The 15,070-nt window shown below is 40.1% G+C and overlaps 1 protein-coding gene across 3 annotated transcripts in view; it reads right to left on the bottom strand.

The window, feature by feature from the left end:
* LOC121427487 (GRB10-interacting GYF protein 2-like) overlaps nucleotides 1-15,070 on the bottom strand; it is a 32,419-nt gene that overhangs the window by 10,038 nt on the left and 7,311 nt on the right. For all 3 annotated transcript variants that reach the window (XM_041623906.1, XM_041623908.1, XM_041623909.1), the window contains exons 5-18: nucleotides 12,900-13,156; nucleotides 11,988-12,244; nucleotides 10,582-11,322; nucleotides 9,874-10,006; nucleotides 8,993-9,165; nucleotides 8,068-8,396; nucleotides 6,891-7,243; nucleotides 6,454-6,512; nucleotides 5,561-5,703; nucleotides 5,038-5,155; nucleotides 4,118-4,293; nucleotides 2,754-2,880; nucleotides 1,891-2,004; nucleotides 87-178 (exon numbers count right to left, since the gene is read on the bottom strand). In XM_041623906.1, the coding sequence (XP_041479840.1) occupies nucleotides 87-178; nucleotides 1,891-2,004; nucleotides 2,754-2,880; nucleotides 4,118-4,293; nucleotides 5,038-5,155; nucleotides 5,561-5,703; nucleotides 6,454-6,512; nucleotides 6,891-7,243; nucleotides 8,068-8,396; nucleotides 8,993-9,165; nucleotides 9,874-10,006; nucleotides 10,582-11,322; nucleotides 11,988-12,244; nucleotides 12,900-13,156 (3,072 nt within the window). The remainder of the gene's footprint in view (nucleotides 1-86; nucleotides 179-1,890; nucleotides 2,005-2,753; nucleotides 2,881-4,117; nucleotides 4,294-5,037; nucleotides 5,156-5,560; nucleotides 5,704-6,453; nucleotides 6,513-6,890; nucleotides 7,244-8,067; nucleotides 8,397-8,992; nucleotides 9,166-9,873; nucleotides 10,007-10,581; nucleotides 11,323-11,987; nucleotides 12,245-12,899; nucleotides 13,157-15,070) is intronic.

Below are 15,070 nucleotides of genomic sequence, written 5' to 3'. Positions count from 1 at the left end.
TTCTGATTGGTGAAGGTGAAAGTTACTGAGTAAACTCTTCAAAAAGCCACACACGTGTTAATTGTCAATGAGAGGTAATATGTTACCTTGGATTGGTCGCACCCCATCCTGCTTGTCTGTTCTGAGCGTTCTGTTGCTGCTTCTGCTGCAACATCTGTGCCTGCAACTTTTTCTGCCTCTGCAACAACAATTTTATCATCAATGTAAAACTATTGCGGATATTTTGCGTTGTGGAAAGTTTAAGGGGTTCCCAGTAGCATTTCACTCCTGAAGATGGGCAGTCAAGCTGCTCGTAACGTAAATCCTTTTCTTAATTACTCTTCGCTGCACAGATTCCTGTCGTCAGTTCTTCTTCTTCTCCTAGCCATCTATCTCATATATAGTTTTAAACTCCTATTAAGAACTTAACTTTTTCTCTCACAAAAAGAATACCATCGTTTCATCTATCACTTTTCTGGTTTCTGGGGCCATTTCATAAAGCTGTTCGTAAGATAAGAGCGACTTTAAGAACAACTGGTGAACCTTTCTTATGCACTAAACCATCGCCAGTGAATATACTATTTACCACAAGGATCACCAGTCGTTCTTAAAGTCGCTCTTAACTTACGAACAGCTTTATGAAACACCCACCTGGTGTTGAGAAAGCCAGAGGGGGCAACCAAAGACATGGAAGAAGCAAGTGGTGTGCGTGTGAGCTGAATTTGGTCACTCCCGTAGTCGGAGAACAAACCTAATTTAGAACCCAGGGGCCGTTTCATAAAGCTGTTCGTAAGTCAAGAGCGACTTTAAGAACGACTGGTGAACCTTTCTAACGCACTAAGCCATCGCCAATTAACATTTTAGTATACACCATTTACCACACAAAAGGATCACCAGTCGTTCTTAAAGTACCTCTTAACCCTATCTAGGCCGGGGGGGGCCTCGGAGGCCCCCCCCTCAACAAATCGCGCAATATTTTCGCCGCGCGAAATTTTTTGACCGCGCCACTTGCTGACTTTTTACTTTCAAGTCTTGCGCAACTTTTGAGACCAACTTTGCGTCCTCCGGGTACGTGGTTCCGAAATTACGCAACATTATGTAAGTGCATGTCAGACCGAAAATTGCTCAAAAACGTGATTTCGTGTACAAAGTCAATGTAAATTGTGTTTTCAACCAAAATTCATAAATGTATGATTATTTTTAGTTTTGCTGCTCTAAATGTATTTATTTTATGCTTTTTATGATCACAGAAGAGTCCCCAACAAATTTCATTGAAAAAACAATGAAAAACAAAAGGTCAAAAAACAAAGAAATACATAAGAAATTGCAAAAAACAATAAAAAAAAAAGAAAATGATTTGATATCGCAATTTTTTTCATGTACACTTGCTAAGAACACCACAAAGAGTTTCTATACCAAAAATTAGTACATTTGGAGCTTTATTTAGGGAGTTAGAGGAAAAAGTATGATTTCGCATACTAATTATGGATAAATTAGCATAATCACTTAATAGCGACTCGCACGAAAAAAATTACTATACAATCTTGGAGATTATGTCCCAGGCAACCAGCATGCCAATTTTCGGCGCGATCGCGCGGTCGACGGCCGAGATCTTAGGGGGGGCCTGGGAGGCCCCCCCGGCCATATGAACTCCCAAAATACCCCGGCCTAGATAGGGTTAACATACGAACAGCTTTATGAAACACCCACCTGGATTATTACTACTACTAATAATACACAATGTCTTCCATTTCCAACCAATTCTTCTCACGAGAGGAACAGTCCTTTCCAGATCTTTACAATGCGAACATGAATCTCCTCAAAGACTTTTTAAAAGTTAACATTTCAGAATTGATCTCCACTATGAGACTTGGCACTAGAAATACTATTTCTTCTACCAAAGCAACACACCTCATTTCTCTCTATCTCATCTTGTTGTTTCTGCATCTGTTGTATCTGTTGTAGAGTTGGTCCACTGGTGGAAGTTGTAGCATTGCGCTGAGCCCACATGGCACTGCTTGGCAACTGCAACAACAAAAACATTCATTTATCATGAATACTTGAAATGGCACATTATTTGTTACACAGATAAAAACAAAAATACTATGATTGGGAATATTCTTCTTTAATAAAGTGCTCATCACATTGCAACAACCTCACCAAGCGCAGTACAGATCTATATGTTATTACCGTCATCTAATATTGGATTGCATGCAAATATTGGTGGCACAATTGCCACTGCCATGATAATATTACAACAATGAGCACAGATGATAATGATAGCAATGATCACAAGATAATAAAGATAGAATAGAGTGCCAAAACCTAACGCTGATTTATACAGTATTGATTGCAATAAGGTAGTCACATGATTTGACAACAAAAAAATCAAGAAAACAATTTTGAATTCAAACTCACTTCATTTATACATGTATTATTTGTGTTAATGAATGAACCAAGATGATGGATGTTCGGGTGTGCTTTTGTGTGGGATGACGATGTTTCTCTGTGGGTGTGTCTGTGTGTGAATGAGAATATTTCACTCCCCCCTCTTCATCTGATGTGTACCCATATTAATTACTGTATTTTTTAGAGGCTTCTTATTTTCAAGTGTAAACCTTTTGTTGCCCTCCTTCTCTTGTAATATTTCTATATAGGAATGTACAATTTGATGTTTTAATTATTATCAAGAATATATTGAATTTTAATTTGATGATGTTTTAATCATTATCAAGAATAAATTGAATTTGAATTGAGTTCTTTAAAATACTTACAGCTGGGGGTTGGTTTTGCTGCTGCTGTTGTTGCTGCTGCTGCTGTTGCTTTTGTTGTGCTTGCTGCTGGGCTTGTTGCTGCTGCAACCTCTGTAGCGTTTCCTGTTGTCGTTGTATCTCTTGTTGCCTGAAAAATGTCAAATTACCCACAACTTTGGAGAAACTCACTAAGTGAACTGGTTCATGAAGACCAATTCTACACATCACCTCCTTTTTACACATTTTAAAATTGATGACAAAAGATGTTTTCAATTTCATGTGAGCAGCTCCATTGTGAAAAATACTACTATGGTGTCCTGTCCGAAAAATTCACACAACATCATTGACATCACATCCCATATTGCCTGCATGTCCTGTCTACTCCGAACTGTACACGGCACAATGTATAGCATGCATATGATTTCATCTACAAACAAAGTTGGGGTATTGCACAATCATGTGCAAAGTGATTGCGCAATACCCTCAGTCCCATATTTCATAGCTGCTCTAGAGAGTTCATGAGTGTTACTGTTTGTCAAGGATTATATCTGACTGAGATAAGGACTTTTAATATGGCAGGCGGTCTGGGCCATTCTTTGTACTTACCACCTGCTCATGAAGACCACTTTTCTTGTCTCTATCGGCTGGTCTTTATTCACAGGTTTTCTTGTATAAAAGTGCAGTCACAATTCTACAGGGAACCGTATCCCTTCCTACATCATCCGGGAATATATGGTAAATGTTCCCTAGTCAAAGCAGTTTTATTAAGCTTGTTATAAAAAGCATGATACTGCAGTTTCCTTATCTTGTAATTAAGAAAGGTTTCCTTTTGTGGCCATTTTACAGTACAGTTTTAATTACTGCAATTATCTGATCTTCTATTGCAGACAGGTCATGCAGAATGAAGTGCACTTAATCCTCACCAATAACCCAAGACAAATCAAAATTATATCCAACCCTCAACATGTTCCTGAACTAATTTGGGCTGTTTTTGGTTCATATGAAAGGTGGAAAATGGAGGTTGGACATACAAAATGGTTGATTATTTGATAATATAAAATAATTTAGGATTTGTATAGCGCAAGTATCCACCTTGCTAGGTGCACAAGGCACTCCTATATTACCCCGGCGAAGCTAGTCTACCGATTCCGGTGCGCACAGCATTTTGAGGAGTCACTTCCTGCCAGTACCCATTCCCTCACCTGGGTCGAGTGCAGCACAGTGTGGATAAGTTTCTTGCAGAAGGAAAACACGCCATGGCTGGGATTTGAACCCATGTCCCTCTGTTTGAAAGGCGAGAGTCAGAACCACTAGACCATGACGAGCCCACATTATTATTGATGGGATTGCGGCAATCCGATTGCCCCATTGTAAAAAGCACTAACCTGATCAGCTCCTGCCTATGTCTATCCGCTGCTTCCTTCTGTCTCTCTTCAGTTTCTCTCCTAGCCCTCTCTTCCTGTTCCTCCCTGGCCTTCCTATTGGCTTCTTCTAACCTGGCCGCTTCCTCCTGGGCGCGTCGTACCGACTCCTCCTGCTTCCTCCTCATCTCTTCAAGATGCTGAAAATAAACAATGAATGATAAATAATCTGCATACATGTTTGTATGGTTCTATGACATTTGCTCTGGCGACAATTGTTTCGCCATAAATTCCACACACTAATCGAAACATTAAATTCGACCCTGGATTGGCACTAAACCCTACCCTTAGCCGTATATCAAACCCTATTGCAACCATATCCCTAACCCTACATCTTGGACAAAAGCCTGGAGCAATTGTCGCAGAAACAAGTGTAGTGTCAGTTTGTATAGTACTTATTACTTACTTTATCAGAAGTTCCTAAGCACTATACAATAATGCAGTACAATTATCATGAATTTATCTATTTGTAAGTTAAGAGTGACTTCAAAAACGACTGGTGATCCTTTCTTGTGGTAAATGATGTTCACCATTATATGTTCATTGGTGATTACTTAGCGCATAAGTAAGGTTCGCCAGCCATTCTTAAAGTCGCTCTTAACTTACCAACGGCTTTATGAAACACCCATCCGTTGTTGTGAACACTGCATTTCAAGGAATAAATTCAAGCCAGGTACATATTTACATCACCTGGTTTGAGAGAAGAATGTGGAAAATTTTCACGCTGAAGGAAATGAACTAATGAAGCAACTTGGGGGTGATCAAAATTCCCTGAATTTGGGTATTTCTTATCGCATTCCCTGACTGGAAAAAAGTAAAATAATTATACCCTGATGGGCAGGGAACCCTGACTGTTAATTTATCAAACTAGTTTCTTTTCTTACCTGCTGTTCCAATCTTTTCTGTTGTTCCATTTTTCTTTGTTGTTCTTCTTTTTGTTTCCTTTCTTCTTCAGCAGCTCTCCTCGCTTCTTCTTGCTGTTTTCTGTTTTCCTCTAATCTCCTGTGTTGAGAGGAAATTAAGGCAGAAAACATGCTTCAAATTTACATTTACTGTAGCACATTAGGATTTTTGTATTTCCATTAATTTAATGGGGATTGGTTGTCATTCAAATCCAATAATTGGCTTCCATCAATGAAAGGAATATACAATGACAATGTATAGAAGAAAAACCTGTGTACAAATACCCAAATTGCCACATGCATAAGCCCATAACAAACACCTGTTAATATAGATCACTTTTCTTGTCTCCTTTGGCTGGTGTTCAGGTACAGGTTTCACTACATTTCTTTTATAAAAATCTATCTTTATTCTGTATTTTTTATCTTTATCAATCTGAAACGAATTTCTGGCAGCTTTCCTTGTGCCTGATTACATTTTTATCTTGAATTTGAATCGGAAACTTACTTGAGTTCTTCAGGGTTCACACCACGTTTCCTGAGCTCTTCAATTCTCCTCTCCTCCGCCCTCTGTTTCTCCACCTCTTCGTGCATTTCTTCCGTCTTCCTCTTCTCCTCCTCCACCTTCTGACGCACTTGTTGACGTCGCTCCTGTGGGTGGGGAGAAAAAATAATCAATCATCAAGTTTCTTTACTAAAAATGTCCATTACTGTATTTATTAAAAAAAAAGAAATCATACATGTTGCAATTTTTTCTGGGTTTCAATTTGTTCTTTTTTCTTTTTTTTTTGGGAGGGGGGTGGAGGGAATAAGAGAAGAAAATAATTACATTTGAAATGACCCCCAAAATTCATTAGATATAAAATATAGGCCTACACCCTTCACTAGAGCACAAGGAAACTTAAACCTACTTACTAATATATTCAAATGTTAACTGGCTACTAGTATTTGAATAAATTCTTGATTGATCAGATAACTTTTACTGCAACTACTACTTTTTCAATATGAACTAATTTTGCCTACATTCAAGATAACTGTCATCACATGAACTGTTCAGGGTGTTTATGCAAGAATCTGAAAAGGAATGCAAACCACTTACATTAAGATATTTTATAGGGGCACAAGATCATATAATATTTCATTCATGAAATATACAAACTGGATGATAAAGATGCAACAGATAATAACTGATAAGTTTTAAAGTCAAGTCAATCAGGGATCCAAAACACCACAATAAGTAGAAATTGATCGCTAAACCTGCAATGACCAATCAAATTTGCAGCTGCATGCTTATATTAATAAGCACATCAATGATCAACCAATCATAATGGTTGTTTGAAACTTGCTCATATTTGAACATTTTTGAGTTACAGGGGACACAGGTGGGCAAATAATACATACCTCTTCCATGACTTCTCTAGCCATAGCTGGATCCCACACACCGATGTCCCAATCGGCTCCTATCATAGAGAAAAAAATATCAGATATCAAATTACATTTATATTACTAAATACCATCAAACCCAAAGGCCACTGCATCCAGTGATGGAAGTCCACTGTGAATGTTACAGTTTTCTCTAAAAAATCAAGTACTGAAATTTCATTAATGAATTGCTACATTTTCAATCAAGCAATGTGTACTAAACATACTAACCTACATTTCGAGGTCATCATTTCTTGGTTCCATAGAACGCATCCAAACTCTCATTTTATATATTTTTCTAGTGTACAATGGAAAATAAATTTCTAAGCAGATGCTGCTACAGAAATGTGTTTTTTTTTTAACTATTATCATTATCACCATATGAACCAGTAATCTCAAGTGGATAGAAGACTTACTTTTCGTGGGGACAGAGTTCCAGACACCAATCTCTGGTCCTTCAATCTTATCCTTGGCGGCGGCTGCTGCAGCTGCAGCAGCCGCTGCTGCCGCTGCCGCAGCAGCACTTGCTCCAGACGGTGGCAACACTCCAGCGACACTGGTGGCAGAGAGGCTGGTTGGAGTCTGGTCAAGGGACACACCGGCTGGTAGGGATAACCCTCTCTGACGTTGCATCTGTTGTTGATACTGCATGACTAGCTGGTGCTGCTGCTGTAGGGTGCCCAGGTTGGTGCGCAGGACTTGCTGCTGGGCCACTGTCAGGGTTTTACCTCTCTGGATCAGCTCCTGGTAGATACGACTGGCTTGAACTCTACAAAGGCAAAAATACATTTTCAAGGAGAAAATCATTCAATGCCAAAAATTCTTTGTTGGTTCCGTAGCGACTCGTTTCAAAGATTGTGTAATCATGGAGGAAGATACACTTTTACAAGTATACAAAATAACAAGCAAAGTAGTTCAATTTCAGGTACAAATGCAGAGAGTATAACGTAGTCACTAGCAAATTAAATTCCCTATGCATGTCAAGCTCCAAGACTTGGAATCAAGTACTAACAGATCCCTAAATTATTAATCCTAATAATGCAGCAACACAGTAGTCGAAAACAATTAACATTTCACTTTTTGAAAATGAATTTTCTCTTTCCAATCATTCTCACAAAGTGCTGTAAGTCTTCCTTGTGTGCGTGTGGTATCTCTGTTCAATTTCCATGTGATGTCCTTGCTATCAAAACTGCAGTACAAGTGAAGTACTACGGAGATGATACTAATAATAGGTCCATTTATATAGCGCAGCTACTATGTGCATATACTCTACTGCGCTTTTGATAATTGGTATCATATTATTACCCCGGCTGTAGCTGAGCCGCCATATTAATAGGAGCTAAAGCGTTCAAGGAAAAATCCTACCGGGTACCCATTCACCTCACCTGGGTCGAGTGCAGCACAATGTGGATAAATTTCTTGCTGAAGGAAATTACGCCATGGCTGGGATTCGAACCCACAACCCTCTGTTTCAAAGTCCAAAGACTAATCCACTGGGCCACAACGCTCCACACCCAAACACTGAATATAAAACTTCAGTAAAAAAGGAGCAAGTTTAGTGAAAGAGGATCTAAAAGAATGCAAGAACTGTACCTGATCAGAGCTTGCTGTTGATTCAAAAGTTGTTGGAAGACTTGTTGCTGCTGCTGCTGTTGCTGCATGAGCTGTTGCTGTTGTTGTTGCTGCATGATCTGATGCTGACTGAAGAGCTGGGCCATCTGAGTGGCAAGCTGCTGCTGAGCCAGCTGTTGTTGGGTCGCCGACTGTTGTTGTTGGGCGGCCGAGCTGGCGGCGGCAGAGTTGGCTGCAGCAGCCGCGGCAGCAATAGCAGCTGCGGTCGGAGTCGGGCTGACAGAAGGTGCTCCCGGTGCCTGAGCGGCAGGGGGTGCTACGGTAGGGTTACCGGTAGGAGTTGAAGGTTTCTGAAGTAAATAAATAATATTGCATACAAGCATGTAAATTACAATCAAGTAATATTTCAAAGAACTTGATTCTAAGGAATGCCATATGTTTTCTGGTATTAACATCTGAGTGATGTTTCATAGAACTTGATACCTAAGAGTGCCATATTTGTTCTTCTAAACCTTCTTTGTTTCGATGGCCAATAGAAGGAAGTAAAGAATCAAGCAGAACTCCCATTTCTTCAGTATAAGACTGATAACCCCCTCCTAATCCATGGATCAACAGAGCCAATAATAAAGCAGGTATTGGAATAGTGGGGATACAAATTACATTTCATCAGATTCCATTTAACCATGTATTTTTGTATACATCACACAGATATTTAACATTTATCTACACTGGCCACTATCCACCTAGGTGCAGTGAGAACCCAGTACAAAGAATTCCTTGAATGCTAAAGAACCTAATCATAGTAGCTGTGCTAAAGCTGAGTACTAAAATAATAAATGCAAAGGAACAGTATATAATGTTGCATATCATTGTTATCGGTGAACATATCAGGCTTGAATTCAGGGTTTTGCCTGAAAAAATGACACACTGACAGGTTTGTACTCACCGAGCTATGGTTAAGTGTAGGCTCTTGGGCCGGCAAGAATGGCACACGCCCCCATCTCTTGATGAGGATTCCGAGGGGTTCGAACTCTTCGTCAGCTCCCCGTTTGACCTGAAGGGTCATGGTGAAATAGCCGGCACTGAACCACTCCGCCATCTCTGCTGACGTGAATGGGCCTGTATTGTATGAACACAAAATTATATCCATTTTCATTGACCGCCCAATAGGAGTATAGTTGGGTCTGAATATGTGGATCTTCCATAACCTCAGTAACTATCAAAGTCGTTGCAATTTTCACATCGAGGGGGGGGGGGATGTTTCACAAAGATTTATGTATGACTGAAGAGTCCCAATTAAATGCGGACGTGTATGTGATATGAAACATGCAATCTTATTGATCAATACGCAACATTGCACGTTCTTTGGGCATGATCTGACCAATGCGGTCATGCCTTTTATTCTGCACGCAACTAGGTATTTAAGTCATACTTAAATCTTTGTGAAACACCCCCCAGGTCCCCATTTAACAGAAAGCTCAGTGGTTGATATTGAGGCTGAATTTTACAATTGAAAATACACAATAATCCATGCAATCAATCATAAAATCAGCCCTAAATGTCATTTGACAAAGTGGAAATTAAACTAAATGACAGTTAGACTGGTTTGGCTATGACGAGAGTACGACATTCTGAGAACTACGCTATATGTTAGAATAGTAAGAGGGTATAAACTTGGATCCTGTTTCACAAAGACTTGAAATAATGCACAATCTTTACATCAAGTTTACTACCAGCCAATCAAATCAAATGATTTCAGTAGCTCTAAAACCGTTAATGCAAATTTGATATCATAACAAGTTTTATGAAACCTGCCCCAGTAGTTACCTTGCACTTGTCCCTGAGGGTCCTTATAGAACCATTTATGTGCATGCTCATGAGTGGGTGGCAGCTGAGGTGGGTTGATATTCACTTTAAGACCTCCGTCCATCGTCAGTTCGTTGCCAAGTTTGTCATCATCCTGCAACAAACCACAGATTCTGCGTAAAGACGACTTTCAGTTGTGGTAACGAACAAAAGATGAATTCCCACAATATTCAATAAAATGACCCCCAAGAGAATGAAATTATGTGTCAAATTCTGACATAAAATGAGAAGTTGGTAATGGTATTGCTAATAATGGACGAGTTAGAACAGAGGTTTTTTTTCCTAGATTTAGATGTAGTACCACATACTTCTTTCTGTGTGTGAAGTATGTGGACTTTCTGGAGAGAATTTGAGAATATTCAGATTGGATATCCTAAATCTGACACTGGTCAACAATGTAATATTAATCTAACTTTCCTTGTTGCTTTGTCACTGGGTCCTTTTGCATTACAGTCATATGATCAGCACTCCAATTTTGTTCAAAGGGAAATTCCTACTTGATTAAGTGAATTTAGAAAATTGGGATGTGAAAGTGAGACATCACTTAGGGTAAGCATCGGCCATGTACCACCTGCTAATTTTATTGCCTGTACGAGATCGTCGATTCTGCAAGAAATCATGTCTGTTTTTCAATATAAACATTAAGGAAGCCCACTGAGAACCACTCACCTCTTCCGTAAGCTCGGCCATCAAGCTTTCAGCAGCTTTTTCAAGATGTTTGAGTTGATCTTCTTCATCCTCCTCTTCCTTGGCTGCAGCGCTGGCAGCAGCAGCACTAACGGCCACACCTTGACCTGCTGCTCCTGCTGCAGAAGGTGCTGAAGGCTCCATCTTTGAACCTGCTGCATCCGCCTGCAACCCGCCGGTCGTCGCAACGGCCGAAGCAACACTACTGGCAACAATCTCCTCAATGCTCTTCCTTGAGTCCGTTTTCTTCGCCCCACCCTCATCACCCCCCTCCCCGGGCGCCCCTCCGATCACCACGCCGGGGAGCATCTCCACCCCCTTCTCCGCGAGCTTGTCCAGTTTGCCATCGGAGGAAGAGCCGGCTAACACCTGATTACTAATATTGCTTTTTGATTTGGATCCTGCAAAGTTTGCACCTTTGGCATTGCTTAGTACACTGGTCTGCAATGTGTCCTCTTTTGCAGCAGTTGTGGAAGAAGTACTGTTGAAGTTGCGTAATTTATCTAATTTCTCCGCCAATTCGCGAGAGTCTAAACTACTAGTATACACATCACTATTATTGTGATCGGCACTTGTGTGTTTGGAAGAAAGTTTGCGATCATCAGAGTCTCTATCTCCAGATTGCTCTTTATCATTTGGTTGATCAATGTCATTGTTTTTATGCTGGTGGTCTTCATCTTCTTTTGATCCATCCCCCTCCAATGGTTCTAAAGGCTCATCATCCTGAAACACAAAGATTCCATTACATGTAATTACCAATACATCAATTCCAAATACGGCAAGGATTTCTTCAGTCTATCAGTGTCGTTTGATGACAGAACTAGTGAGAGAAATTAACCCATTTTAAGCAGATATTTAGCTAATGATATCAATATAGCAAGATAGCTAAAATGAAAAGCATACTTGACACTTTACTCTCAAATCAAATTAATTAGCAGATACTTAGTGCGGCTGACAGATATGAGTTCTGAAATGACTTGGGCCTTGAATCTCAGAGTTTGTTTGAAACGGAAGGATATGCCAATACATACACCTTCACATATTTTTCCTCCCCAGTACTCTCCGATCACGAAATAATCCTGGACTTTTCAAATCCCAACTTAAAACATTTCTCTTTAATGAAGCATTCAAATGGACCTTTCCCAATACTTATGCCATATGTAAGAGATTAATGTTGGTGTTGTTTAAGTGATATTATAATTCCCTATGTTGAATGATTTTTATTTCTGCAAAGTGCACTGAGAGTCCTGTCAGGTCTGAAATGCGCTATACAAGAACTGCATTATTATTATTACTTGACGTTATCAAATATAACGTTTTTTTTTCTCTCCAGCAGCATTATGCTTATACTTTTCACATACTGCAGAGCTTGTCTTTGTACACCATACCTTGCCTGAGAAGAACGCTCCGGAAGCATCAAAGGTTCCCGGACCATCACTCATTGTAAAGGCGTCATCTAAAGACCACTCAGGCAACTCCTCTTCTTCATGCCAACCACCTCGACCGTGTCCACCGCCCCCGCCGCTACGACCGCTGTAACGTCGTTCACGACCACCACTTTCACGGTCGAAGTGATCGCGATGGTCGCCATCGTTAAATGACTGTCCGCGTTCTCTTGGGCTGTTCCAGTTGGCGCGAGACTGACCTGTAAAGTAACAAAAGTGTGTTCGATACTGTAATAAACAAGCTTTTACCCAAGAAAACACTTCACAACATGGATAAAATGCTAAATCAACCCCCTCCCCTCATTAGCTTTGGAGATAATTTTGCAATCATAATGTTTGTCACCAACATTTTTTGTCTTTTATATTTTGAGATCATTTTCATAATGATCAAGCGTACATTTTTGGAATGATCATATATTACAGAAAACAACATTGAACATGATAATAATAATGTGACTTATAAAGCCCAAATCCAGTCGGTAGAGTGCTCAAGGCGCATAAAGAGCTCAGATTTTTGAAAGTTCCGACAGAGGTACATTTTTTTACGTCTTCAGGAAGGCTATTCCACAAAGTGGGGCATGCAAAAGCAAATGATCTCCCCCCCAAAGTTATTGAAACTTTTAGAATAACAAGAAAGCCAGAGGTGGATGAGCGCAAAGACCTGCTTGGTCTGTATTAATTGAGCTTGGTCTGTAGTAATTAACATAGATGCCCATTAAAGAAATCTTTTTTTTTCTGATCATGTGGTTTTATAGAAAATATTTTAACAGAGCATTTTATGAAGCACACTACACTACACTACGTTATCTGTACCAATCAATTTGGTATTAGAGTAGATCTGACATTTAATCATACCTGATGTCATTCTCCAGTTCTCATCCTGCGTGGACAACGAACGATTTGGAGGCGGCTTCGTAGAGCCCTGACGCCATGCTTCATCTTCCTCCTCCTTCCCAGACGACGAGGATGACGGTTTGTCGGGTGCCCTCGGGGAGCGCCAATTGTCGCTGGAGCTCCCTCTCTCGATGACTTTTCTAGGGGAAGGAGGACCAGGGTCCTCAAAGTTGCTACGAGGAGACTCGGTGCGTATACCTCGTCCCTCACCATGGTTACTGGAAAAAAAAGAATAATACTTCCTTATAATACAAGATTAGAAATAAAGCTTAGATTCTGAAAATGGGATTGAATTATGAAAGTTGCCTAACAACAATCAAATCTTATTTTTTAAATTTTTTTATCTAGGTTTTCATTCAGAATCAGATTAAACTAGAGATGCTCCGCGGGTTGCGAAGCCGAGCACATGTATCCCCCGAACCCAACGCGTCATCCGTCATTGCGATATATATCACACAAAAATTTGACAAATAAATACAATTATCATGGCGACAATGACCCTAGCATGCAGGTCCCCCAAGCCCATCTGCCATCCAAGTATGGTTGAAAAGTGACTTATGGTTGCGGAGAAAGAGAGTCTTGCATGTAAACTTCAATGTTGACCTGTTGCCAGGGCAACGATGTCTCTGCCCACACCAAAATCAATAGGTGACTCTGAAGATGATCAGAGAAGAAACGAAGCTGATAGAGTGCTCAGAAGGAAATTTCTGACTAATCTGGTTGTGGAGAAAGAGAGTCTTGCATGTAAACTTCAACGTTGACCAGAAAATGACCTTTGACCTTATAATGTGACCTCTGACTGCAGCATAACATGCAGGTTCCCCAAGTAAATCTACCAACCAAGTTCGGTTGAAAAGTGACTTACGGTTGCGGAGTTAGGTGTCATAAGAGAGTCTTGCATGTAAACTTAAATGTTGACCTGAATATGACCTTTGACCTTACCATGTGACCTCAGACTGCAGCATCACATGCAGGTACCCCAAATCCATCTACCATCCAAGGTTGGTTGAAAAATGACCTACGATTGCAGAGTTAGGAGTCATAAGAGAGTTTCGCATGTAAACTGTAACGTTGACCTGAAAATGACCTTTGGCCTTATCATCTGACCTCTGACTGCAGCATAACATGCAGGTTCCCCAAGTAAATGTACCAACCAAGTTCGGTTGAAAAGTGACTTACGGTTGCGGAGTTAGGTGTCATAAGAGAGTCTTGCATGTAAACTTAAACGTTGACCTGAAATGACCTTTGACCTTACCATGTGACCTCTGACTGCAAGTTCATCTACCATCCAAGTTTGGTTGAAAAGTGACCTACGGTTGCAGAGTTAGGTGTCATAAGAAAGTCTTGCATGTAAACTTCAATGTTGACCTGTTGCCAGGGCAACGATGTCTCCGCCCACACCAAAATCAATAGGTGGCCTCGCTATACATACTCGACCTTCATGCCAACTTTGAAGATGATCGGAGAAGAAATGAAGCTGATAGAGCGCTCACAAGGAAATCTCTGCGGCGGCGGACGCGGCGCGGACAAAGCCAAATCCATAGTATCCTCCGAACTCTGTTCGGGGGATACAATTACGTAATGTAGCGTTATTTTAAAATATGAAGAAAATTACAGGTGACATTTACAAAGATTAGAAAATATTGTGGGGAAGAGGCAGCAAAGAAGGTCACATAATCTGTATTAAAACAGTAGTTATGCAAACTCATACAAAAATCAGGGTTCATATACATGTACACTTTTAAATAATCATAGCCTATGAGCTTTATAGCAGATCAAATAAGAACAAATATGTTAATAATGCACTGAATAAACTTTCATATAAATCTGTCCAACTCTTATTACTCTAATTTGCCAATATATCCTCATACAGGTATGCACTCATCCAATGTGCTTGGATAAGCAAGGTCAGACTGCATGTAGAACAGCTACAAGGAAAATGCTACCTCAAACATTCAACATTTTATTTGAAAAGAAATTGAATTTTAAACCCATCACTGTACTCTTTTGAGTCAACGAGTTTCAATAATTTTTCTCCCACGAATGATGGTTAGATTGACCTGAAACAATCATCCGTACTTCCGTTCTACACTGCCTGATTCAGTGCATCCTTTACCATCACACTAGCCAAT

This window comes from Lytechinus variegatus, chromosome 14 (assembly GCF_018143015.1).
Source record: "Lytechinus variegatus isolate NC3 chromosome 14, Lvar_3.0, whole genome shotgun sequence".
NCBI lineage: Eukaryota > Metazoa > Echinodermata > Echinoidea > Temnopleuroida > Toxopneustidae > Lytechinus > Lytechinus variegatus.
This window is presented reverse-complemented; position numbering and strand designations above follow the sequence as displayed.